The following is a 25,304-nucleotide window of genomic DNA, read 5'->3' on the forward strand; positions in this document are numbered from 1 at the left end:
CAATTTGAATGCAAGCTCCCTGAGAGCAGGGTCTGGATGCCCACTGTCTTATTTCCAGAACTTAGAACACTGCCTAGCACAGAGCAGGTGCACAGTATTTGTAGAGTGAAGGAAATACAGAATCACGGGAGTATAAGGTTCTTCTCTGTAGGACTGTTTATTTTTTTTTTAATTCTTTTAAAAGATTTATTTATTTTAGAGAGCGAGAGTGGGGGGAGGGGCAGAGGAAGAGCAAGAGAGAATCTCAGGTAGACTTGCCACTGAGCACGGTGCTTGACGTGGGGTTTGATCCCACAGCCTTGAGATCCCAACCTAAGCTGAAGTCGAGTCAGGTGCTTAACGGACTGAGCCGCCACCCAGGCGCCCCTAGGACCATTTATACTGCGGCAGAGCTTAGGGAAGTAGTCAAATAGGGAACTGGGGAACTAGTCAAATAAATTACGCCAGTTCTAAACAATAGCCACACAAATGAGGAAGTTCTTTACGTCTAGCTTCGGAAATATCTCCAAGATAAATTGTTATGTGATAAAGCAAAGTGCAAAACAGTATTCACAGCATACAGAGTTTTGTATAAAAAGAACAGGGACACCTGGCTGGCTCAGTGGGAGAAGCACACGACTCTTGATCCCAGAGCTGTCCATTCACGCCCCATGCTGGGTACAGAGATTAAATAAGTAAATAAAACTTAAAAAAAAAAAAAGAATTTAAAAAAATGGGTTCATGTTTACATGACTGCTGGAAGCATACAGAATAAACTGCTGTACTATTTCCCCGCAGAGACAGAGACTGGGTGTGTAAGGGGGAAGTGGCAGAAGAACCTTTTACTGTGGACCCTTCTGCATGAAAAGCATTTCTTTGTACCATGTACTGTATTGTTTATTCAAACAAACAAACAAACAAAAAGGAAAAATTCTAAAACACAAAATGAGAGGACAGAGATCATAAAACATTTTTAACTCAGTCCTACATCAGGGTTTCCACCAATGCCTCAAATCTGTTGTGAAATGGAGCAGGGAAAAAAAATACATTAATGTCATTGCCACCTTGGTGTGAAGGCTGTATTAACAACAAAACAATGAAAGAGTTATGAAACTCTGTGGTTAGTACTGAATGTGGGAGTTGCTCGGAAGGAAAAGTCCCTCAGAAGCGAAGTATTGACCACACACCAGACTCCCGCTGTAAGCTGCCGGTGCCGCCACTGTGGTCAGGCCTGGGGCAGGGGGAGGTGGGCCCCAGCCGCACTGGTGGAAAACCCCAAGAATTAAGAATTTCTTTGTGGTTATCCACACATATACTCTTGGGAGCTGATAAGAAACCAAGAAGGCCAAATATCATGTATTATGAATTCAGAATCTTCCTACTGATGAGCCTAAGAAAAGGCCCCAGGAAAAAAAAATTTTGAAACTTATTCTTTCCCCACCTTACTTCCCAGGAAAAATCAGGTTCAGCTGCAAAAACTGGCAAAGGAGACTGTTTTTTTTTTTTTGTTGTTGTTGTTTAAAGATTTTATTTATTTATTTATTAGAGAGAGCTCGAAAGTAAGTGCTAGTAGCAAGGAGGGGCATACAGAAAAGCGAGAAAGAGAACCTCAAGCAGACTCCCCACTGAGCACGGGGCTCAATATGGGGCTCAATCTCAGGACCCTGAGATCATGACCTGAAGTGAAATCAAGAATAGGATGTTTAAGCGACTGAGACAGCCAGGTGCCCCCAAAGGAGACTGGTTTAAATACAAAGCGAATAGTAACTACCTGATATGAAGACACAGAGGAAAAGTCAAAAAGAAGACAAACTAATCTCAAGAAAGGGCAACTTTTAAGAAATATTTATTGATGGGCCAAACAAAATTTCTTTCCCTGGAGATCTCAATGAAAAGATCTATTTTTCTCCAATATTTGAAGGTTTGCTCTGTGACAGAGATGGATTACATGACTTGACAGTTGTAGGATTCTGTGATTCTCCTGCTTTTTTATTTTTCCAGTCTTTTCAGGAATCCCTCCTATGGCCTGAGCAAGGCTTGGCACCTGATGTGTAACGAAACCATCTTTAGGGCAACCGCAAGGACGTGACCACAGTAATAAAATGAGCGGACAGCCGCCTTCCTGTATCATCTTCATTATCCTCAATGGATTTTTTAAAAGGCTTTCAAATCTAGTAAACCATTATTTCCCATTAATTTTACTAAAATTCTATCGATTATTCCATTCCCATTTACTCAAGTTCCAATCTATTTCCTTTCCTTAAGTGATCAAGTTGAATTCATGTTAAGCTCTTCACACGAGTCACGACAGCACAGGATGAAGGACAGCTTTCTGAAAGCACCTCTTTTTCCACTTTCTTAAGCAAATACATTAACAGCCTTTCAGAAATGATATCTGCGTGTGGTAAATGTATCTGCTTTCCGAACAAACTGCTGTCTGTTTCCTTCCTTACGAAGAGGAAACGTCCCCCGCAAATATATGCATCAAGCCCAACCAGAAATTTGTAATAAAGACGGGAGGCGGCTGAGGGCTATCCTTTCATTATGCAAAAGTGGCTTGTTTAAGCAAACAAACTGTAGTTAATACTGGTTTTGATCAAAATAACCACGTATTCCTTACCACTTGGTAGACCCTACCAAACGTCATACACACAGAACATGTAATCCCAGACGGGAGAGAGGACTTCGCCATCAGCTTTCCTCTACGTATCTGCTCTGATTTTTTAAAACCCCTTTAGAATGGTTAATTTACCACAAAATGAAATGATTTTGTTATTTCTCTGCTAATGTATCACCTATCTTTCCTCTCTAGATGGTATGCTTCTTAGTTAAGGGGAGGCATGTTATCTGTTTTGTCCCCTAACTGACCAGGGCCCAGAGCAGGAGCAAGGAAGCAGCTGCAGGTCACCACGAGGCCCTATGGCTTCTGGCGGCCCCAGGGTGCTCCCTGCCGCCCCCGAGAGCACGGGCAGAGGGGCCACTGACTCAGCAGCACCTGAGTGAGAGCACAGTGCTATACGTGGTGCCCCTAGGATGCCCAATGCACATGGCACCGTATCAGTTAAGGAGGACAGAACGTGCTTGCTTTGCCATCCCGAGTTAATTCTGACATTCCTTCTCTGCTGCCCACTGGTTCTCTCTCCTTCCTCTCTACAGACAGAAACAGTTTCCCTAAAAGTAAGGTTAATGCAAATCTGCTGACTTGCTCAATGCATTGGAAAATCCAATTAAAATAATGAGCCAGCTCCCAGCAGTTCAGTCGCCGATTCCCTGAAATAAATGAGGTATTCTGTCTAGTGTGTTAACTCCTTCACGGCCCCCTGTGGTCAGGCTGTTTCCAGGCTGTCACGATACACAGGGAAGAGTTCTCAGCAGGAGCTGAGAAGCTCAGAGGCCATGTGGCCGCTCACTTCTGCTGGCCTTGGTGACTCTGGGCAAACTGTTAACCTTACTGCCTCGATTTTCTGATTTTAAAATGGGTGTCCTGGCCTCTCCCTCAACTAGCCCAGACTGGTGGGACAGCATCAGGGAGAGCGGACACTGCGAAGCTCCTGCTTTGCAGCAAGCCGCAGGGTCCTATGCCCCCACCTGTGCTGCTTCATGGGAAGCCCCTGATATCCCCCAGCGTGTTAAGTCACATGCTCAAACCCAGAGCATCAAGTGGAGGGCTCAAACCCCAACCCAGGGCTAATGTCAAAGTCACAGCTGTCCACAGCACTATTCCTGCGGAGTATCAGAATGTTTTGAAGACCATGCTATACTTACACACATGAATGGACAGTTACTAAGCTATGAATGACCCATTGAACCAAGCTTTAACTGTATTTGGTTGCATATCCATTAAGGGGAAACAAAGAACACTGGTCACAGGTCAAGGGCACTTACAAATCCAACAGAGATGAGAGTTAATGTTCCTACCTCACCCACTGCTCACACATTTGTAACAGTTTACTCTTTACAGCTGCCAGGGCCCAGGGTCCTGGTCAAGCAGGCGACACACACTTAGTGAGGTGTGTCCTTGGACAAGTCATGCAGCCTCTTAGAGACTTGGTCTCCTTGCTTATTGTGGGAATGATAAGGCCACCTGCTAAGGGTGTTGCAGAACAGATACTGGGCGCTATGCACGTGAAATGCCTCACAACATAGACTCTTAATAAAATGTAACTAGGTTTACTTTCTCACATTTGAAAAGCTAGTGGCAGTGGTGGAGAAAATATAGTTATTAGTATTTTGGATACCAGACTAGGTCTTTTGAGGCTGGGGTGGAGGGTCAGAGCACTCCCAAATGTCCTTCATATGGCACCAAATTCTCTCCAATGGTCGGTTTTATGGTTGTTTCCCTGCCTCATTCTACAAGGGAGTCTCTACAAACTGTAAGGTAATGCGTCCTATTATATACCATGCTCTAATCCAGGCAGAGCAGCCTGAATTAGATTTATTAACATGACAAATGGTACTGTGTTTAACATATGTTATCTAAAGTTACTGCTCATAACAACTCAGTAAGATGATTCCTGGTGTCACCCAATTAATGAGGAAACAGGCTCAGAGGGGTTAAATAACTTGCCCAAAGTCAAACAGTGAAGAAGCGGCCGGTTAGGTTTTTAATTAACATTTTTACTGACTCCATTCTCACTTCCTGAGTCCTCCTATTCAACTCTCAGATCCTATCACTCTCCTGCTCAAAAATCCATCAACGGCTTCTCATGGACCTGGATTCAAATCCAACCTCCCAGTTTAAGTCTGGCCCTGGCAACCTGTCAGGGAACCCCCTACCTGTTCCCACTGACCAACAACCATGCTAGCCTTTCTTCTGGTTCTTAATCCATCAAGGTCCCCCCCGCCCCGCCCCCCGCACATGCTTTACCTTGAGCCTGGACCACTCTCCTTCAGCTATGGGCAGAGACTCCTATTCTATCTAGTCTTCATGCCTCCTCTTCAGGGAGGTCCGGACCCACTCTACATAGATATCTCCTGCCTGCGAAATTAATCTTAATGAGGCAGAAGAGGCTCCCTTTCAAAGCACAGAACATTTTAGAAGCACTTGATTGTTTCTTCACTGTCTGGAGCAAAGCTTCTTGAAGGCAGGAGCTATGGCTGTTTTGCCTACCCCTGTGTTATATCAAACCCCTAGGACAGCACAGGCCTGTCAAATAAAATGCTTATTGATGGAGTGAATGGCTGAACAAATGGGTTCCTCTCCATGCCTGGGAGAACTGTTCTGAGGCTCAAAATTGTTACAGAATCTGGGCCGATTTTGGTCTTCCTGGAGCACTCTGCACTTCCAGAGTAGAAGGCAGTGAGGTGGGGGTACTTTTAAGAGAAGGACAGGAGATTAGAACTGCCCTCAGGATACGGCTGGGGGTGACAGACCGAGGGTACCTTTCATTCAGCAGCTGCCAGACTTGGTTTGACAACTGGAGAAGAACGGTGTTATAGATTTGAACTTGCCTCCACCTGGTGCTGTGGGTACAGGCGGGTCACTTCTCACTTCTGTCACTGATAAAACTACAAGGTCTGTAATATACCCTCTGGGTATAGCACTCTTACAGCTTAAAATGAGCTACTAAGATACAACTGAATGCACCAGAAAAAAAATCCAGACCAACTGGGTGAGAAGAGCCAGAAGGAGATGCTCTCGCTGTCTCACAAGCAGGATGTGGCCCCATCCCCCTACCTCCAACAAAGTCGCAAAACAGTAACTAAGCAGTTCTGAAGTGATGCTGAAGAGTTAGAAGGGTCCATTCACAGTTCCTATCAAAACCCTAGATAGTTTTATATTGTCTATAATGTCTACTATAAAACTTCTGGCATAATATAAACAGAGCCTTTTGAGAAAATCTGAAAGATCTCAAGAAAGTGATCTTCTTAACCTGACAAGAGCAAGAACAGAGAGGACCTACCAGGGTCCTGGGCTCCAGGCAGTTTCTCTCCATTTCCTAACTGACTCAAACAATAGTGAAGGAAGGAGAAATAAAGATACGCACCCTGAATTCACACGGTAATGAGCTCCAACATCGAAATAATCAATTGCCAGCGCACATGCAGAAATTCTAAATGATGCCCTCGACTTGTTCTCAAAGGTAAGTACATGGCAACACTGGAGATGTTCAGCACAGGAGACTGGGTGAATAAACGATGGGCTTCTACAGAGCTGTCAGAAATGAAGACACGGACACTGCCAAGGGGTTGTGCAGACGCTGCAGTGGGGGACAGTCACTGACTGCAGGGGAGGCTCGAGGCTCCCTACCCCATCTCAACAACAGTAGCTCTGTGTTAAGAGGCTATATGCTTCCAATTAAGCAAAGGTCTGAGGCTACAGTGCTTTACAAAATCAGAAAACATCTTCAAAATATATAAAAAAGGTGAAAAATCAGGTTATCAAATAGTGCTATAGTATGAAACCAATATGGATAAAAAGTTATGGCAATAAGTAGCCCTATGATAATAAGATTTATAAATAGGAAAAGGATTAGAAGATACAGATAGGTCTATCTCAACCCAGAAACGGTGGATTGTAAGGCTGCTGGTGATTTTTATTTCAGCGTTTTCCCCTGTATTGTTTCTGACAATGAACCGGTATTATTTTTGTATTTGGAATATTAAAATGAAATAGGACACAGATGATTTCACTTACTTGTGGGACATAAAGAATAACCCGGAGGACATTAGAAGAAGGAAAGGAAAAGTGAACTGAGGCAAATCGGATGGAGAGATGAAGCATGAGAGACTGTAGAGTCTGAGAAACAAACTGAGAGGTTTGGAGGGGAGGGGGATGGGGAGATGGGTGAGCCTGGTGGTGGGTATTACGGAGGGCACGGACTGCATGGAGCACTGGGTGTTGTACGCAAACAATGAATCTTGGAACAATGCATCAAAAACTAATGATGTATTTTATGGTGACTAACATTAACACAATTTAAAAAAGAACAGGACACAGAAACACAAGAGGGCGATATAATCAACCAGCAGCCTATTTCTCATTCAACTTGTTCTGTGACTGACTAATACAAGATAGAAACCAGAACAAAAGTAAAAGTCATGAATCAAGGAGTGAATCTGGCAGGAAACATTGCACCTTCTCTGTAACACTGGGAATTCTGTATCTCTGTCCAGAATGACCATCCTTCCCTTACCAAGTATGGTCCTCGGACCCCTAGTGTTTGCATCATCCAGAACTTGTTAGAAGTGAAGTCTTCAATCCTAGTTAATCAGACACCCTGAGGGGGCACCCAACTACCGTGCTCAAACAAGCTCTCTACGTGTGATGGCTTCAGCTTTACAGGAAGGGTTGTCTAAAGCAGAGGGAAAACCAAACTCCTTTAGAGAAGGGAAAGCCTACAGTCAAAACTGGAAGTCAACTGTCTAAAGGTCTCAGGCATAATTACCACGAAGAGCACAGGAGTGAATGCTCTGGGTAATCTGGGGAAGACCTAAGGCAGAGGGGGACCCAAATTACACCATATGCTAGAGGCATCAGTAACTGACAAGACTGAATTTAAGCAGAAAACACAGTTTTCCTGCAAGTTGCACAGAGAGAAACAGGAAGATATAAGCGTACTGGGAACATGAGAATTCCTTAACGTAAAATAATGCAATAATATTTTGTCTAATTCAATTTAAGCAAATGAGGGGTTAGATTTAACATCATCTCCTACATCAAGAGTGAAAATGAAAGCACTATTAAGCCTTACATTAGGTGCAGCATCTGATTTCATTTGAGGATAACTGCAAGAAAAAGGTGAATAGTTACGACTTATAAGCCCAAGATAAATGGGAAAGCAAAAGGAAGAAAGGCCCAGGCAGCTAGGCCTTTGTCTAAAAAAAGGATGTCTCGACTCTAAGGAATTCCCTCCTGTGCTTGAAAGCATCGATCGACTGGTTCATGATCGACTTTCAGACCCTTAATTTCATTTCCATGCATGTCATCTACAATTTGCTATGTTTAAACCAGAACAAAACCATACTGTAGGTGACATCAAATTCTATTTTCCTTGCCTTCACTGAACATCTTTATTACACAGTGTATGTTTGATAATCAAAAACTTTTATTTAGCATCTTCCTAACAAATTTTAAAATGTAGTACAATAACTGTGCAAGCACTTGGGGCTCACTGCGTACCCTCACAGGAGGAGAAGGCAACACCTCCTCGTAGACACTGTCTTCATTTAACTGCCAGGAAAACAGGGGAGAGGGGCGTGTTGCTCCCTTGCCTGGACTGCCCTACTCTTTCTCCTTGGTCTGTATGTTGTGCTTCCCCTCATGGGATCCTCAATGAAAACTCTCCAATTAGCAGTAACTGCACCTCGGACAAACCTCATTGCTATGACACAGCCACACGCAAAGCTTGACCCTCACTGAAAAGGTTAGAATCCAGATAATTTACCTAAATGTGGCTGTAATATTCACCACCACTTGATACATTTGTAAGTCAGCCTTGAAGAAAAAGAATCTTCTTGGGTATTGTGCTGGTGATGCCAGCTGCTTCCAGGAAACCAAAGAAGGGGGAAAAAAGTTTTTCTATTTGCAGGCAGCAAGAAACAGGAAGTCTAAAATACCTGGTCCCCTCCCCATGTCCCTCTTTTCCTATAAAATGAAGTAGTACTTTAGTGTTAACTATTAAAACAGTCTGTACAAGCAGTCTCTTAAACAGAAAGTGACAGCCAAGCCTAGCACAGAGCCCGGAACAGAGTATTTAGCAAATGCTGGCTAAGTCAAGACCACAATTTAGAAAGTCTTTACTTAAAAAAACCCCCAAAACAAAAAAAAAAAAACCCAAAGAAACAAAAACAAACAAAAAACCCAAAAAACAGGGGCTCCTGAGAGCCTCAGTAGGTTGAGTGTCTGACTCCTTATTTTGGCTTAGGTCATGATCTCACAGTCATGAAACTGAGGCCCATGTTGGGCTCCCCACTGTTGGAGTCTACTTGAGATTCTCTCTCTTCCTCTCTCCCTCGGCCCCTTCCCCCACTCACACGCAAAATAAATAAATAAATAAATCTTTTAAAACAAACAAAACCAAAAAACGAAACCCTGAAGTACAGACTTTGACCTTACTCTCTAAATATCAAGTGTATCGGGGTGCCAGGGTGGCTCAGTGGGTTGGGTGTCTGCCTTAGGCTCAGGTCATGATCCCAGGGTCCTGGGATCGAGTCCCACGTCCTGCTCCCTGCTCAGCTGGGAGTCTACTTCTCCCTCTGCCCTTCCCTCCCTCTTATGTCCTCTAACTTGCTCGCTCTCTCTAAATAAATAAAATCTTTTTTTTTTTAAAAGATTTTATTTATTTGACAGAGAGAGATCACAAGTGGGCAGAAAGACAGGCAGAGAGAGAGGGGGAAGCAGGCTCTCCACTGAGCAGAGAGCCCAATGTGGGGCTTGATCCCAGGACCCTGAGATCATGACCTGAGCAGAAGGCAGAGGCTTAACCCACTGAGCCACCCAGGCGCCCCAACAAAATCTTTTGATATAAGTAAATCAGTAAATACATTTCAAGTGTATCAACCAATGCTTAATGCTGCTTAATGCTTCTAGTTCACAAAAAGCACATCTGCAAGCCTAAGAGAATAGTTTTATAAATATCTATTAATTATTTTAAGGCCTAGTTCAAGGTGTCTCTTCTGGGAAGCCTTTCTTGAAATCTTTGCTTTCTGGGTAAATGCATGAGTGAGTAACTGAATAAATGATTCCGCCTCTACTGACCCAGCTTGAGAATCGGTGGAGCAGAAAAGTGAACTCAGTTTTGTCTGACTTCAAAGTCGTGCACTTCTGCCAGCTTTCTGAACTTTCAATTGCTTAACACCGCTGGGCAGCCAGTCAATAAAAGGGCCTACTCACATTTAGTAGAAGATGTAAGCTACTAGTTCAAGGCTAGATCAGCAGCCTCTTTCTTCACAGTTAAACCTAGATGTACCAAAAGACACCAAAGGGTACAATCTGAAAGAGGCAAAGTGTAAAGAAAGTGAAAAGAAGCAACCAGCTTAAATAATCAGAAATTACATAGTGAAATGTAAAGAAGAAATAGATATGAAATGGAATAAAATTAAACACAACATATGAAATGAATCACCTGGTCCAGAAAACATTTAAATCAGCATGTCTCGAAGTGGTTCCATGGGAAGTTAATGTTTCTTATACAACAAGAAAGTATGGAGTCAAATGAGTTAAAAAAAAAAAAAAAAGGAATTGGACAGGTCTCTTTAATAATAGGATGTCTCCAAGCCGTTAATACACAAATATGCACCGTAAATCCCCAAAAGCAGTATGGAGTACTTTTCAATCTAGAACTCTTGTCAAAGGCGGCATGGAATGAGTGTTTCAGGGAAAACTCTTAGGAAAAGGCATCTCAGATTCTGATCTTCGTGTTCCCAGGAAGAGGGAGCCAGGCGCACTGGGCCCAGTAGGGCCACCACACAGCTGCACAGGGTGTACATAGCTCAAAGCATCCACTTGGCTTGTATATGCCAACCCCGCCATGCCCCCTCACTAATCCCTGTCCCTGGTGCTGGCTGACAACAGCCCAGAAGAAGGTGCCCTAGCTGGGCTGTGGTACCTGCCCGAAAGTCTGGATCTGGAGGGTCACCTCCTCCAAAAACTACAGGAAGTGGAGGTGAGGAGAGACGCAGAGGAAACATCCTGAAGAGGAATCTAAACCCAGTTCAAAAGAGAACACTGAGTCTGAGGAGGTGGGTGGACAGCAGAATCCAGATAAGAGGTCAGGCCTGGGATGGAAAATAAGAAATCAAGGAACGGTGGAAGAGGTCAGAGGAGGGAGTGTTAGGCTGAGTTTGGCAGAACTCTCTAAACAAAGGAAAATATCCGCATTTGCTTTTCACAAGGGCCTCCAGATTTGGGCCTGGAAAAGCAGCTCTGGAGGCTTCTGGCACCAAGTTCATGCAGACAGAATGCTGTTGGCTACCTCAGAACAGTGTTTGCCTTCCTCCTGCTGCATCTGTGCCACTGTTTTACTTGCTGCCCTTTAAATCAGTCCTTTTTACTTAAATAAATTAAAAGTAAATTTTATATGAGGTCCACAAAATGATGCCCGCATCCTTGAGACACAATCCAGTGTACTTCTTAAAAGCATGGGCTCTGGAGTAGACCTTCTACGTCTGAATGCTTGCTCTGACTAGCACTCTGGGCCTCAGTTTCCTCTACTGTTCCATAAAGATAATTATGGTTACTACCTAGTAGGGCTGCCGTCAGGTGCAAAGAGGCAGAAACAGTAACACTCACCAAATACTCTACTTGCTCCCTTCTATCTCCTGTCCCCTGCCAGCTCTATCTTTTAGAGAAATACTGATAAGCAAATGTTGGGGACATCCCAAACATTCCTGTGCCAACCTGAGATTTTCTCCCCCACATTCAGTCCTCTCTTATGGCTAACGAAACTTTCTCCTCCAATAAGGGACCAGTTTTTCTTTTCCCTCCCTCTCATAGAACCACAGTTGTAAAATGTAAGTCTCTGCTAGCGTTGCGATGCTGTGAGTCTGTTTCAAGTGGAGTAACGCTGGACAACCAAAAACACATTTTAAATGAAGACTGTTACTCACTGCATGCAATTCTGCTAAAAGGCATTATCCGAACTTCCTTTTTACAATGTTTTTAATGCAAAAAAGCCAAAGGAATGGTAAACCGTTTTTTAAGTTAGGCCGCAGGGATACCACAGGTTTTTTGTATACTGGATGTATCTAAGATAAGCTACCCCTGTATTAATGAGTATAAAATTCAAATTCTATACAGGGAATCAATTAAAGCTTAGTTATACCTTGAAATATACTATGTAGACTGTTAAAGTAATTTTGCAATTTTATTTGTATAGTCCTAGAGAGCAAACAGGCTTTAAGTTTACAATGTCTATGTATAATACAAGTTTTATTTATTTAAAATTTTTTTTTAAAAAGACTTATTTATTTTAGAGAGACAGAGAGCATGAGCATGAGTGGGGAGGGGGAGGGGGAGAGAGAGAGAATCTCAAGTAGACTCCCCACTGAGCACAGAGCCCAATGCAGGGCTCGATCTCACGACCCTGAGATCAAAACCAAGAGTTGGAAACGTAACTGACTGAGCCATCCTGGGACCCCAAGTTTGTTTTTTCTAAAACTCATTTAGCAGCAAAACCTGCTCTAACCTGATTCATGTGGTGGAAAGCTTGGACCTGAACTGAGGTGTGACTCTGAGTCTTCACCTCACTTCACATAAACGTTCACCTGTTTCACTGGAATAAACAGATTGTGTTTAATTATGAGGACGGACCTGCCTGAAAACTCATGAGGCAGGGGGAGGGGGGAGAGGGAGGGGTGTTCTATAATACATGGCATATGCATCCTGCCACCACTCTGAATCTGTAAAATTCTGAATTTTATCAGCTGCTCTTTGTATAAATCCATAAAGTTGTTTCAAAGGACATAGTGTATTATTAGTATTAATGGAAGTTAGAATTATATACTGATCTTTATTTTAAATTTTTCCATATTTCTCAAATTTTTACAGTAAACATGCACAACTTTTATTACAAGAGGAGAGGAAAAGAAAACCTCCCTCTTGCTCACGTGGATAGATCTCATTTCATGAAAGGTCTCACGATATCAACTACCAGCGAAGACACGAAGGGACGCCTGGCAGATCCAATGTTAAGCCCTTCCAATGACAGAACACCTTCTGCAAGGGGATACAGCTGCTGCGATGTATTCTATAACCCAGGGCCACTAGCGGACTGCTGACCATACTCCTGCTCTCCCCATGTTTCAGCATTTCAAAGAAGGATGTGAGAAATAATTGGTCAGCTATAAATGTAGATCCAACCTGCATGCTCCTTTGCTGTTCTCATTTGAGGGGGAAGAAAAGAAGAAAAATTAAAAATAAATCCTTAACTCGACCACATACCCCGCAGTCAGAGATTGCAAACAGGAAATGCTCTGCAGCTGGAGCAATCTTTCCTTTGCTTCAACAGGTCTGAGGCAATAAGTGTCCTCTAACTGTTAAAGGGGACTGAGGCTCTTCTGCAAGCAACAGAACTGTCTAAGGGCTCGGGGAAGAGAAGGTGTGGACCGTCCTGGCTAGACCAAGATCCTTCCAGGCACCTCCTTTTAAAAGAGGTTTTATATATATTTTCTAAAACTGATCCTACATTGTGGGTCTTGGGGGGTATGGTTCAAATAGGTTTCCTTACCCACTGAGAATCTACTTCAATCCACCAGTTACTCCTTTCCCGTCCCATTTTGTGATTTGGTGATTAAGTAAGTAGATGCAATCCTCTGTTGATTCCCTACTTTCTTTCCCTGGATCACAGGCAATGACGGGATGCTGGCAGGAGAGCAGACCTGGCAGTGTTTAGCAAGTGATAACTTTACTGCTTTCTTTGCAATGACTTAAAAATAAAGAGACTGAACATAATTTTGGTTCTGTATATTTAACCAAATGAATGACAAAAATACTTTGAAACAGCTGAAACTCTAAAAGATCATCCTTTCTTTTTCTTCTTCTTCCTTTCCCCCCTTTTTGACAAGGGAACTGCATTGTAAAGAAAGCCTTTATCATTAATATGTTGACTACCTAGGGGTAGTCATGAATATCATATCATTAATATGTTGACTACCTACCTACCAGGCTTCCCTGCTAGGCAGGAAGCCTGCTTCTCCCTCTCCTACTCCCCCTGCTTGTATACCCTCTCTTGCTGTCTCTGTCAAATAAAAAAATAAAATCTTTAAAAAAAATGTTAACCCTGATGATAATTAAAAAATAGAAAGAATGGAAGGTACAAAGGCATGGAAGCCAGCAACAGTTTATAATCCAGAAATAACAAGTACTTTTTTTTAAATTAAATTTTTAAAAATTTATTTGACAGAGATGGCGTGAGGGACAGCGGGGGAAGAGACTCCACTGACTGGATCCCAGGACTCTGGGATCACAACCTGAGCTGAAGGCAGACGCTTAACTGACGGAGCCACACAGGCGCCCCTCAACAAATAATTTGTTAGGTCTGGAGCTGGCTTTTATTATGAAGGCTTCTTTCACTAGAGGAAGGATGAATTCATAGGAGACTGGCAAATCAACGAAAGAACTATTTCTAATAATTAAAAAAATGCTACTATCTATGAAATATATGCTGTGAACCAAAGGCCATGAGAGGTAATTCCCATAAAAGCCTGTGCACTTAAAACCTGGCCACACACATATTAAAGACATCAACAAAACGGATCATGACCACATTTCTCTGGCTTCTCACCACTAAGAGGCAGCATTCCCTAGCTGTAGGCACACGTGACAAAGAGACTGGCTTCTGAGGGGAAAGAGCTCATCACTTGGCGTTTAGGGAACAGTGGCCACAGAAAGGACTTTAACTAGAGGGAGCAGCTGAAAACACGGAGAAAGACTGGTTTAGAAAAATATCAAAGTGCACAGGAAGTGGGATTACAGAGGTGAGGGCACAGCAGAAAGTGAGGGCTTGCGTTTTGCTGGGTACGTTTGCTTTACACTGAAATTTTCATATAACCATAGCTAGATCATTCAATTTCCTGCTCTCTCTCCCTGACCAGAATTTGATGATTTATACTTTTACGTAAACTTTCTATTTTGGAAAAATTACAGATTCACAAAAAGCTGCAAAAATAGTTCAGAGAGGTCCCTGGTGTCCTCAACCAGCTTCCTTCAAGCGTAACACCTTACAAACTTAAGGGCTTACACCAGGACATTACCAAAATCTGGGAAGCAACACTGGCCTGAGATGATCAACTAGACTATAGACCTTAAATTTCACCAGTTCTGCATGCACTCATTTTTTGGTATGTCTGCGTATGGCTCCGTGACATTTTATCACACGTATCCACAGGCACATCCACACCACAACAGAGTTAGAGAACTGTTCTATCAACACAAAGGAATTCCCTCAGGCTACCCCTTTATAACTGCGCCCCTGACCCCTTCCCCAAACTCTGATGAACCACTGATCTGTTCTCCATCTCTGAAATTTTGGATGACCTGGACTTTAATCAGAAAAATATACAAAGGGCAATGTTATCTTGATAAAAGACATGCTTTCGAGGAACTTGTTTTCACTTGAAGGGGTCAAAAGCAGAAAGAAAGCAAAAGACCAAAGACCTTGTATGTATGTGAATAGCTTCCTGGACAGTAAGTCCCGGTCTTCCTCCTGCCTGAGTACCTAGGCTGCCATCAAGCAGATGTCCCAGCACTGGCTCTCACCACAGGGACAAGACTGCCACAAGGACAAGGGCTGAACGGCCAATGATAATGAACCTGTCACAGGGCATTCTTTGGAAAGTCCTATCCTCTCAAGCTTCTGCATTTGTCATTTGTCCCAACTAGATCAACTGCAAATGCTCTAATGCCAGCACTAAATGAAATCTAGTGCAATACAAAGTTCCTTAGAACACATGATTTCATCTATTTGGGGGAAAAAAGGTACAGAAAAGAGGGCTAGAAAGATAGACCCCAAACATCAATGATGGTTATCTCTGGGAAGGGAGAATATAAGAGAGAAACTGAAATTTTCTTTCTGGATTCTGTATTTTCCCCACCAGGCATGTGTTCTTTTTACAGTAAGAAAAAAATACAAAACTAAAGTCTCCTGCGGTGGCTATTAATGCCACAGCAGTTAATACTAACGGAGTCTGTGAGTACCCTAACAGCTGCTGTGTGTGACCCAAGGACTTTGCAGCTTACAAAGTTTCTCATGTGTGTGGTATGACGATCCTCACACAAGCACAGGATATAGAAGGTATTTTTCCTCATTTTCCCAGTGAAGACAACTGGTGCTTCCCAGTCAGGCTATGTTACCAACCCACCTAGGGCCAGGTCTGGAATCACAGCCTCAAGGTGTGGTCCGCAGGTCCCAGAGGTCTCTGAGGCCGAAAGGACTTTCATAGTAATACTGAGATTTTGTCTGACTTTTCCACTGTTTAGATATCAGCACGGACAGTACAAAAGTAATGGGGGTGAACCTACTGGGGTCCTGACGTGAATCCAGGCACTGTTCGACACCAACCTAGGTCACTGTATTCTTCATGGTCATGCTCTTGCGGGGGGCAGGGGTAGGCTATTTTCTTTTAAAAATGCCCACCATAGCTCTCTGCTCAGCAGGGAACGTGCTCCCCCCCCCCCCCCCCCCCCCCCGCCTCTCTGCCTACTTATGGTCTCTGTCTGTCAAATAAAAAATAAATAAAATCTTAAAAAAAAAAAATGCCCACCATAAAACAGTTAAAATTACTTGTTTGTTTACATATCAACCCGAGTACATCTTTCCTGTATCTGGTTTGATACAACAGAAGTCTGCACAAAACACTCTCAAGGCACACCAAAATCCAGTTATCTTGAGAAAAAGCACTTATGCAGTATTTTGAGTTGCAAGCTAAAATAGCTAATTTTGTTTGTCAGCTTCTCCCCCTTTCCCTTTTTTTAGAGAGAGAGTGTGCAAGTGGTGGGGGGAGAAGGAAGAGGGAGAGAGAGAGTCCCAAGCAGCCTCCATGAACAGCATGGAGCCCAGTTTGGGGCTTGATCTTTTGACCCTGAGATCATGACCCGAGCTAAAATCAAGAGTTGGACGCTTAACCAACTGAGCCACCCAGGAGTCCCGGGTCTGTCAGTTTTTTAATGGGACACCATTTGCTTTTCTTCGAAAGAACGACTGACAAACTGTGGTACTGAGATGTGGGTGTCTGGCAAATATTTTCTCAAAAACAAATAAAGTGAGCCTGCCACACACAGGGTTTCAGATTCACACTGCTATTAACTATTCTTATATTGGTAATCACCTGAATTCTTAAAGTTCTCCTCTTTCTCTAATATATAGTTCTCTGTGAGGCTGTATTTTTTGTCTACTTCAACCAAATAGCATATTGCAACATAATCAATTAAGAGACTTCAACATTTCTCAATTTTAAGTGATAAAATAGTAAGTATGGATAGAAATGGCCCACATTAACAAGAACTCTTCAGTGTCCTTGATCATTTTTAAGATTGGGGTCCTAAGACCACAAATTTATGAGCTTCTAGCTAACACTCTTTTTTCAATTTATTATAACTCACTGAGGAGGGAAATGAAACAGAAAAGTAGATAAGAAATAATTTTTCAAGGGGCACCTGGGTGGCTAAGTGGTAAAGCCTCTGCCGTCAGCTCAGGTCGTGATCCCAGGGTCCTGGCATCGGGCTCTCTCCCAGCTCGGGAGAAGCCTCTGCCTTCAGCTCAGGTCGTCATCCCAGGGTCCTGGGATCGAGCCCCGCATCGGGCTCTCTCCCAGCTCGGGAGGGAGCCCGCTTCCCTTCCTCTCTCTCTGCCTGCCTCTCTGCCTACTTGTGATCTCTGTCTGTCAAATAAATAAATAAAGTCTTTAAAAAAAAAAAAAAAAAAAGAATTTTTCAAGTTAAACACAAACAGGGGTTATGGCTACTCATGTAGGTTCTAGCCAAGCCAGGTGGGCCATAAGCACCCATGATCTGCGAAGGCAATGCCATTACTCTGTAACTGCTGGGGGACGCCATCGCTGAATCAGGGCATGTCAGGGGACCTGGAATCAAGCTCCCACTCCACTATTCCCCAGGCATATTATTTTTTGGAGATTTGGAGCACTTATCTGTAAAATGGAACAGGACTATTCATACCCACCTTCACCCAGGGAGTTGCCATAAAGATCAAATGAGAAGATGTAATAATAAAATAATTATAAATGAGACAGAATTATAAATAAGAGAATAAAAACTTGTATTTGTTAAGCAAATGCCACATGTCAAGTACTGTGCTTCGGGGTTCAACCCTGTTATCTCCATGAGGTCCCACAGGTACCAGGTAACAGATAAGGAGACTAGCACTGGAGAAGTTCCACCATTAGCCTAAAGCAATAAGGCTACTCGGCTGGGAGCTGGCCTTCCAGGTCTGACCGAGACCCAGCTTCCAGTTCCCAGCCATCACAGCCTCCCTCATCCTCCATTATGAGGTGAAACAATTTTCTCTAAAAACTGTTTTCTAGTATGTAAAGGGCAGCAGGAAAGGGAGTTACTTTAAGCCTGACTTGGTCCATTAACTCTGGTGCAGGCTCACAGGGTAAACAGTTACAACCACGACCCTCCTCGCGGTCCTCACACATCTGCCAGATGGCAGTCAGAGGCTGGACAAGGGCAGACAGCCTCGGCCCTGTCTGAGCGTAACGCCGACGTCCGAGCAGCTCTACCCACGTGATCATCCCACCCGCCACAATCACTGAAAGCTAGAAAACGAAAACAAACACCTGCAAGGCGAATGGTTATCATCACTTAGGGGGTCGCGAATGGTTATCATCACTTAGGGGGTCGTATGTCTCAGGACCAACCCTTCAGAAATTCCTCAACCCGATACAGTTGCAATAAGGATTACTTACAAGTTAACACGATGAAAATTCTTCTCTTTCTAGAGTTAGTCAAAAGCAGAAAGCTAGATCTCACCCCCAAATTCACCCTTTCCTCCACTTTAAGTAATGTTTTAATAAAAGTTATTAAAAATACCCATAATATGTACTATCTTAATTAGAAAATGACCTTTTTCAGTATGTAACACAGACCCTGGAACACAGCAGACATTTGGTATTTGCCGTGAGGATACAATTTAGAAAGGCTAAAAATACCAAAGTATCTTCTTTTCTCTTACTCCCTGAATGCCACCTGTGACCATTATTGCTTAATGTTTCCAGACTCCACTAGCTTAACAGGGTTTTCAGGACTCTCCTGAGGCACACTCAGGGTTTGGGCAAGCTAAGGAGCTTGTCTGGGGATTGGAGGTGCGGCAAGCTGTCCTGGAACTCTGTCCCTCCTAGGGGTGTGCCTTCCTCTGAGCTCCGGCTCCAAGGCCTGGCCCCATCCGCCTGTCTGCTCTGCTCTAGCCTTTCCTGGCAGGACATAAAAAGGGAAGCAGCAAGCTGTTGAAACTGTTGTCAGGTTGTATAAACTCCTGGGACTGGCTTTTTACTCAATCAGGACAGTGTTCCCTTAGTAACCAACTAGAGTACAAACGGATTTGTCTACCTGCTCCTTCACCAGGAACGCCACCACTCTCTTCAAAGAGATAAATGTTGGTTTTTGTTTTAATTAAATGAACTGAGCCTTCTAGCAATTTCTATTGATCTTTCTTAGTCTTCTAACCCTTAAAGGAGAGAGGACAAGGAAGAAGAAAGCATGCTGCTTAGCTTGGAGTCTGTTTAGGGGACCACTGAGATCAGCATTTCTCACGGGGAAACACAACCACCAAGTCAGATGACAGAGGCAGTACAACAGAGGGGGTGGTAGACACAGTGGACTTGGGTACACATCTACTTACTAACAATGTACCTGGACAAGTTAAATAATAACATGCCTCAACTTTCTCATCTGGATTGAAGGTATAATAACCACAGGATTGTTGTAAGGTGCGGAGTAAGAAATCTACCATGCACATTGCCAGGTTCATTGAAGTGTCAAGTACAAATCAGTGGTTTCTGTTATGGTGGTCAGCAAATGTATTACTGGGTCAGCAAATACAGGTGATGAATGATGCCCAAGAGACCACTGTCTTGGGGGCCAATGTGAACTGGGATAGGAACCCACAGTAAAGGGGAGTGCAGGGCTGCACTGGTCCAGGAAACATGCAAGCGATGAATCTCGACTAAAGCCAAATACATTCGGTGTCCCGGAAACTAAAGGTTAGCAAGATAGCCCTGTGAAAACACCTAACCCGGGGAAAACAGAACTTCCTCCCTGAGTAAGGCTGTTACCAGTTATTACCCAAGTGAACAGCTGGAGTCCTGTTTCACTTCCTTTCTTCCCACCACACAGCCTCTGAGCATGCAATCGGCAGAAAGACAGGCAGTAACAGAGGAAGGAGAAATGAGGGCCTGCTTCTGAATATAAGAGATTTAAATACTCTAAGATTCATGGAGATATCATGGATTTGTCAAATACACCCCAAAGTGTAGGAATGTGTTGGTCCTAAGTTCAAAATTACCCTTTCAAAAGTTTTTGAAAATAAGACATATTTCTACTCTCAACCTTTATTTTATGATTGGTTGTCACTATAGGAGACTAATTTTTTTTTTTTTAAGATTTTATTTATTTATTTGAGCAAGAGAGAGAGAGCATGAGAGCAGACAGGTCAGTGGAAGAAGCAGACTCCCTGCTGAACAGGAAGCCTGATGCGGGACTCGATACCAGGACTCCAGGATCATGATCTGAGCCGAAGGCAGTCACCCATCCAACTGAGGCACCCAGGCGCCCTATAGGAGACTAATTTAATGGTATAACCCACAAATTAGAATCAAGCTGTGAGGAAGACAGACATATGCATGTATTCATCTAGTATGATAGAAAAAAAAAGACGATATTCTGACTGGTCAAATATCCAGGTTAATACACTACAGAAAGGCCATTTTCATCTTTCCAATACTGTACACTCATCTGTAAAGTAGCCATTTGTATCAAACAGATCTGTGACAAGATTCTCCTGTAAGGCCAGAGAAGCCTATCTAGTAGAAGAGTAAATGACCCAGGGTCAAGATATCCTGAGCTTGAGTTCTTCAAGGGGGGAAAGGTGTCATACTGAGAGAATGCGGGAGAGGCAGAACCAGCTCCTAGTCTTCAGGAGAGACGAGGAAAAGTATGATGTAGTTTTTCTTTGGCTCCACTCAACCTCCTTGTATGTCTATCTCTTAGGACTTTGGAGAAGAGAGACTTGCTTAATTTAATGCCTAAGAAAATGTGGGTGGTAGTGCTACCCAGAACGAACCTTCTAGTGTCAACAAGGTGTGAGGGCGGAAATCCTCGAGTGCCTGCCAAAGAGACCGCCCCACCCCCAACTCTGTGTCCACCTCCTGGGGTCAGCACCTCTCCTGTCTCAGACTTTTAGGGATTCTTCTTGTCATCAACTTCAGTAACCATGGGTTCCCCCAATCTCAAAATCTTTCTCTTGGTAGGGGGCTGAAAGATGTGAAGAACTGGGGAGGCTCATTATTTGTAAAGCAGAGACCAAGATGCACACCTGTCCTCATATGAGTGAGGAATACCCCTTGCAGTGCATACTCGCAGAGTATGTTTGACACGGAAATCATCACTCTTCTAACTAATTAAAAAGCATGAGTTGCTGAATGCTACCTAAAACAAAACCCAAACCAGAACTGTGGCAGAATGCACAAGAGAGTTCAGCTTAACCAGTTTCTCTGACTCAAGAAATCTAACCCATTATCAGTTGGATCTAAGAATTTTATAATGGTATTTTTTTTATATGTGACTCCATACCTGAGACTTAAAAAAAAATTTTTTTTACCCCCCGGACTGGGGGTTGGGGAGAAGACTAGTAGATTGTTCTCCTTATCTTCTTATTGTACTTCGATCAGGCTGTAATTAAAAAAAAATCCCTTATGCTATGGCTTACCAGATTTTTCAGCAGCGTGGACAGTTCCTTTGTAAGAGTAGAAAACTTGACAAAAGCAGTGCCAAGATCTGGGTTGTCTCGACTTAAAAAATTACTTCCAAACTTGTCAAGAACTTGTGCATAGTTTTCTTCATTTTGTACGTGATCTAAAAAAGAAGGAGAGAGGAGTCTGAACTATTATATGCCACAATGACGAGTTATTTTGAACCCTGATTGATCACTAGATACTCCTAAAAGGAAGGCAAAGAGAAACTGCATCAATTATTCATTGAACATGTGCAGAGGTGGTCAGCGGAGCACTGAATGTCTCTACTCACTCTATTAAACCACGGTTCCCCTTGTTCTTCTACAGTGTTCAGTTCACCTACATCCCAGGGAATTCATGGACCCCCCACAGGTGACGAGTCAAATTATCACATTTAAAGCAAACTGTATTTCCACTAAGAAATTATGATGATCACGGAACAAGGAGAAAATTCTCCTTAGAAAATCAACCTTGGGCGTCTGGGTGGCTCATTCAGTTAAGTGCTGCCTTTGGCTCAGGTCATGATCTCAGGGTCCTGGGATTGAGTCCCACATTAGGATCCTTGCTCAGTGGGGAGCCTGCTTCTCTTCCTCCCTCTGCCCCTCTCCCCCACTCACGCTCACACATGTACTCTCTCTCTGAAGTAAGTAAATAAATAAATAAAATCTTTAAAAAAAACTCAGTCTTGGGGGGCACCTGGGTGGCTCAGTTTGTTGAGTGTCCAAGTCTTGGTTTTGGCTCAGGTTGTGACCTCAGGGTCGTGCTCTGTGCTCTGCACAGGGTCTACTTTAGATTCTCTTTCCCTCTCCCTCCCAGTCACTCTCTCTCTCTCAAATGAACAAATAAAATCTTTTAAAAAAATCTATCTTGAAATGCAAAAGAATCCAAGGGTTCTAATATGTTTCTTTCTATGCAACTCAATTTAATTTCCTTTAATTCTGTATAAGCCTCAGGTCTGAGGAACAGCATTTTTAAAGCCCCCTCCCCCCCCAATATGATCTCTTGATGCAAATGGTGCAGGCATGGATCAGATGGATTTATGTTTCAAGTCTGGTTTCACAACCTGTAAGCTTGCTATCTTACCAGTTTTTTACTTTTATAGTCCATCAGAGGCATTAATAAATCTCACTCTGAGCTTTGTTTTCCAATCTGTAAAATGAGCCTAATACTATCTTAGATGATTGGAGTGCTGATGAGCTGATATAAAGTATCCGAAGTTTCTCAAAAGAGTGAGTGTTCCATAAGTAACAACTGTTCCCGCCTCTTTGAAACACTCTCTGCTTGGCTTCCAGGATACCATGCTCTCTTGACCGTCCTCCTATCTCATGGTTGCTCCTTTCCAATGTCTTTGCTGGATCTTCATCTCCCTGACCTCCTCATGTTGGAGAGCCTTGGGCCTTTCTTCTTCTCTATCTATGCTCACTCTTGGATCTCACCTAGTCTGTGGTTTTGAATAACTTCTATCAGCTAAGAACTCCCAAACTGGCAGCCCAGCCTAGATCCCACCTCTGAAATACAGACTTCTATATCAACTGCCACTCAATATCTCCACTGGGATCCCCAATAACTCTCATCTTGACATGCTAAAAAGCAAAGCCTTAATGTTCTGCCCCTAACCCTCTTTTTCCTCCGCAGATCTTGTATCTCAGTCCCCACTAATGGCAAATACATTCTCGTAGCTGTTAGGACTTAAACCCATCAGGTCATACTGATTTTTCTTTCTCATATCCCAGATGCAGCCCACTGGCAAATCCTATTGCCTTTACCTTTAAAATACAGCCAAAAATTTGACAATTTCTCACTATCCCCATGGTGATCAACCCGATCTAACGTCATCTCTTGCCTTGACCAGTGCAAAAGCTTCCTACAAGCCTCTCTATTCCAGCTCTTGCTCCCCTACAATCTACTATAAGACAGCATCCAGTGTGACTCTGTTAAATTGTGCATCAGATCTGTGACTCCTCTAGAAAATGTCAACACTTATAACAGAAACCCAGGTGCCCCATCCTTGCAGGCTATGGGAGGCAGTACCGCATATCTCTACACCCTTAAGGGAGGCAGGCATGGAACATGAAACACACCGACCAAGGAAACATGAGCACAGCCGAGGTGCACCACTTCCACGGGGAGGCATTTCAGATGCCTGGACTCCCCACTTCTCTCCTCCTTGTGGGGGAGGACAGGGGAGCACGGATTTGTATGCAGGCCCGCAAGAGATGCACAATACTTACTGAATGAATAAATCAATGTAAGTATCTAAGACAACTGTGTGTGGCAAAGTAATATCTCTAAAGGCTTCCTTCGATACCTCTTTATGAAGCTTTCCTTCCTTGCCTATAATACTCTGTCTCTCTTTTGCAATACTTTCCACCACATCACATCATATTTGTGTAAATACAGATTTTTCCTTGGCACCAGACCAGGAGAGGCAGGGATTACCTCCGGCTCATCTCTGCGTCCCCACCCAACAAATACCATGGTGTTTGTGTTCCGTGAGCCATGCTTAAGGAGTGAGGGCTCAGTAAATATCTCTTGACTTGAGTCTACGGCCATACCACCCTGAATGCGCCCGATCTCATCTGATCTCGGAAGCTAAGTAGGGTCGGGCCTGGTTAGTACTTGGATGGGAGACTTGAACGTGTTGATTTCCTTTTCAGGAATTTCAGAAGCATTTTCTTCTTACTCCTAGATTGCTGAATAACTGAGAGGAAAATCTAGAGTACTGCATTCTCGGGGCATCTGGGTGGCTCTGTCAGTCCGAGTCCTGGGATCAAGCCCTGCATCGGGCTCCCTGCTCGGAGGGAGGTCCCTTCTCCCACTCCCCATGCTTATGTTCCCTCTCTTGCTGTCTCTCTCTCTCTGTTTCAAATAAATAAATAAAATCTTAAAAAAAAAAAAGTACTGCATTCTCCAATACATTCGCCATGACTGCCCGGCAGCCATGGGCCCTGACAGAACACAGTCTGAGTCCTCACGGGGAAGCACCCAAGAAGAAAGTCCGTGCACGGAAGCAAACGGGTGTCAGGGCGCTTCGGTGAAATGCAGTGAGCCCCAGCAGCCTTCCTATCAACGCCACATCAAAAATTCATGATGCCTAGAGTGGATGTCAGCATTTCAGGCTGAGATATTTAAAAAGATAAAATGCAGCTCTGGTTACTGCCCAAGTAACTGAGGGAAGTGGCTCAGGAAAACACAAAAGAAAGGCTACATCAGCTCGACAGACAGGATGCACATGTTTGATCTCCTCATAAACTGGAATTATCCCTGATTCCTTCCGTCTAAGGCCAAACAGCCTCACCTCACCCGGGAGAATCCCAAAAGACCTGACACTCTCCAGCAAAAAAGCAATTCAGCTGCTCATTTCACTGTGTTCAAAGAAGTGTCTCTAGTAAAACATAAGGTTAGAAAGTTTCTGTTTGTTTGCTTGGAATTAGAAAATACTTCAGATGACATTTATCATACTCTTTAGATGAATGGAACACTCATGTACACACCAACTAGTTTACGAAATAAAGTGTTGCAGAATGCTTCCTCTCTCCCCCAACTCCAATCTCTTCCCTCCCTCCCTCAACAAAACCACTCTCCTGAGTTTGGAATGGCATGAAGAGTTTAGAAAGAATTAAGAGAAGCTCTTAGTCTATCTAAGATGATGGACTCATCCAAAAGACAGACAGACTTGGCTAAGTCAGAGACAGGCCTTAGGAAGGGAGCACTGGCATTGGCTGAGAACCTTCTCTGACCCTAGTGCTTTTTTTTTACAATATATTTAACCCTCACCAGAACCCTTCAAGGAAGAGAAGATGAACATCAAATGTGATGTCACAGAGGTGGAAGGGGAGACTGGTAAGTAAGTTTAGGTGAGGTCATGGGTCCTGCATGTTTTGCTAATTCCATAAATGAACCACCACACAGTCAGC

The 25,304-nt window shown here is 43.4% G+C and overlaps 1 protein-coding gene across 4 annotated transcripts in view; it reads right to left on the minus strand.

The window, feature by feature from the left end:
• The window catches only part of ASAP1 (ArfGAP with SH3 domain, ankyrin repeat and PH domain 1), a 351,640-nt gene that overhangs the window by 104,675 nt on the left and 221,661 nt on the right, over positions 1–25,304 (minus strand). For all 4 annotated transcript variants that reach the window (XM_032316148.1, XM_032316146.1, XM_032316149.1 and 1 more), the window contains exon 5: positions 21,363–21,508. In XM_032316148.1, the coding sequence (XP_032172039.1) occupies positions 21,363–21,508 (146 nt within the window). The remainder of the gene's footprint in view (positions 1–21,362; positions 21,509–25,304) is intronic.

This window comes from Mustela erminea, chromosome 16 (assembly GCF_009829155.1).
Source record: "Mustela erminea isolate mMusErm1 chromosome 16, mMusErm1.Pri, whole genome shotgun sequence".
NCBI lineage: Eukaryota > Metazoa > Chordata > Mammalia > Carnivora > Mustelidae > Mustela > Mustela erminea.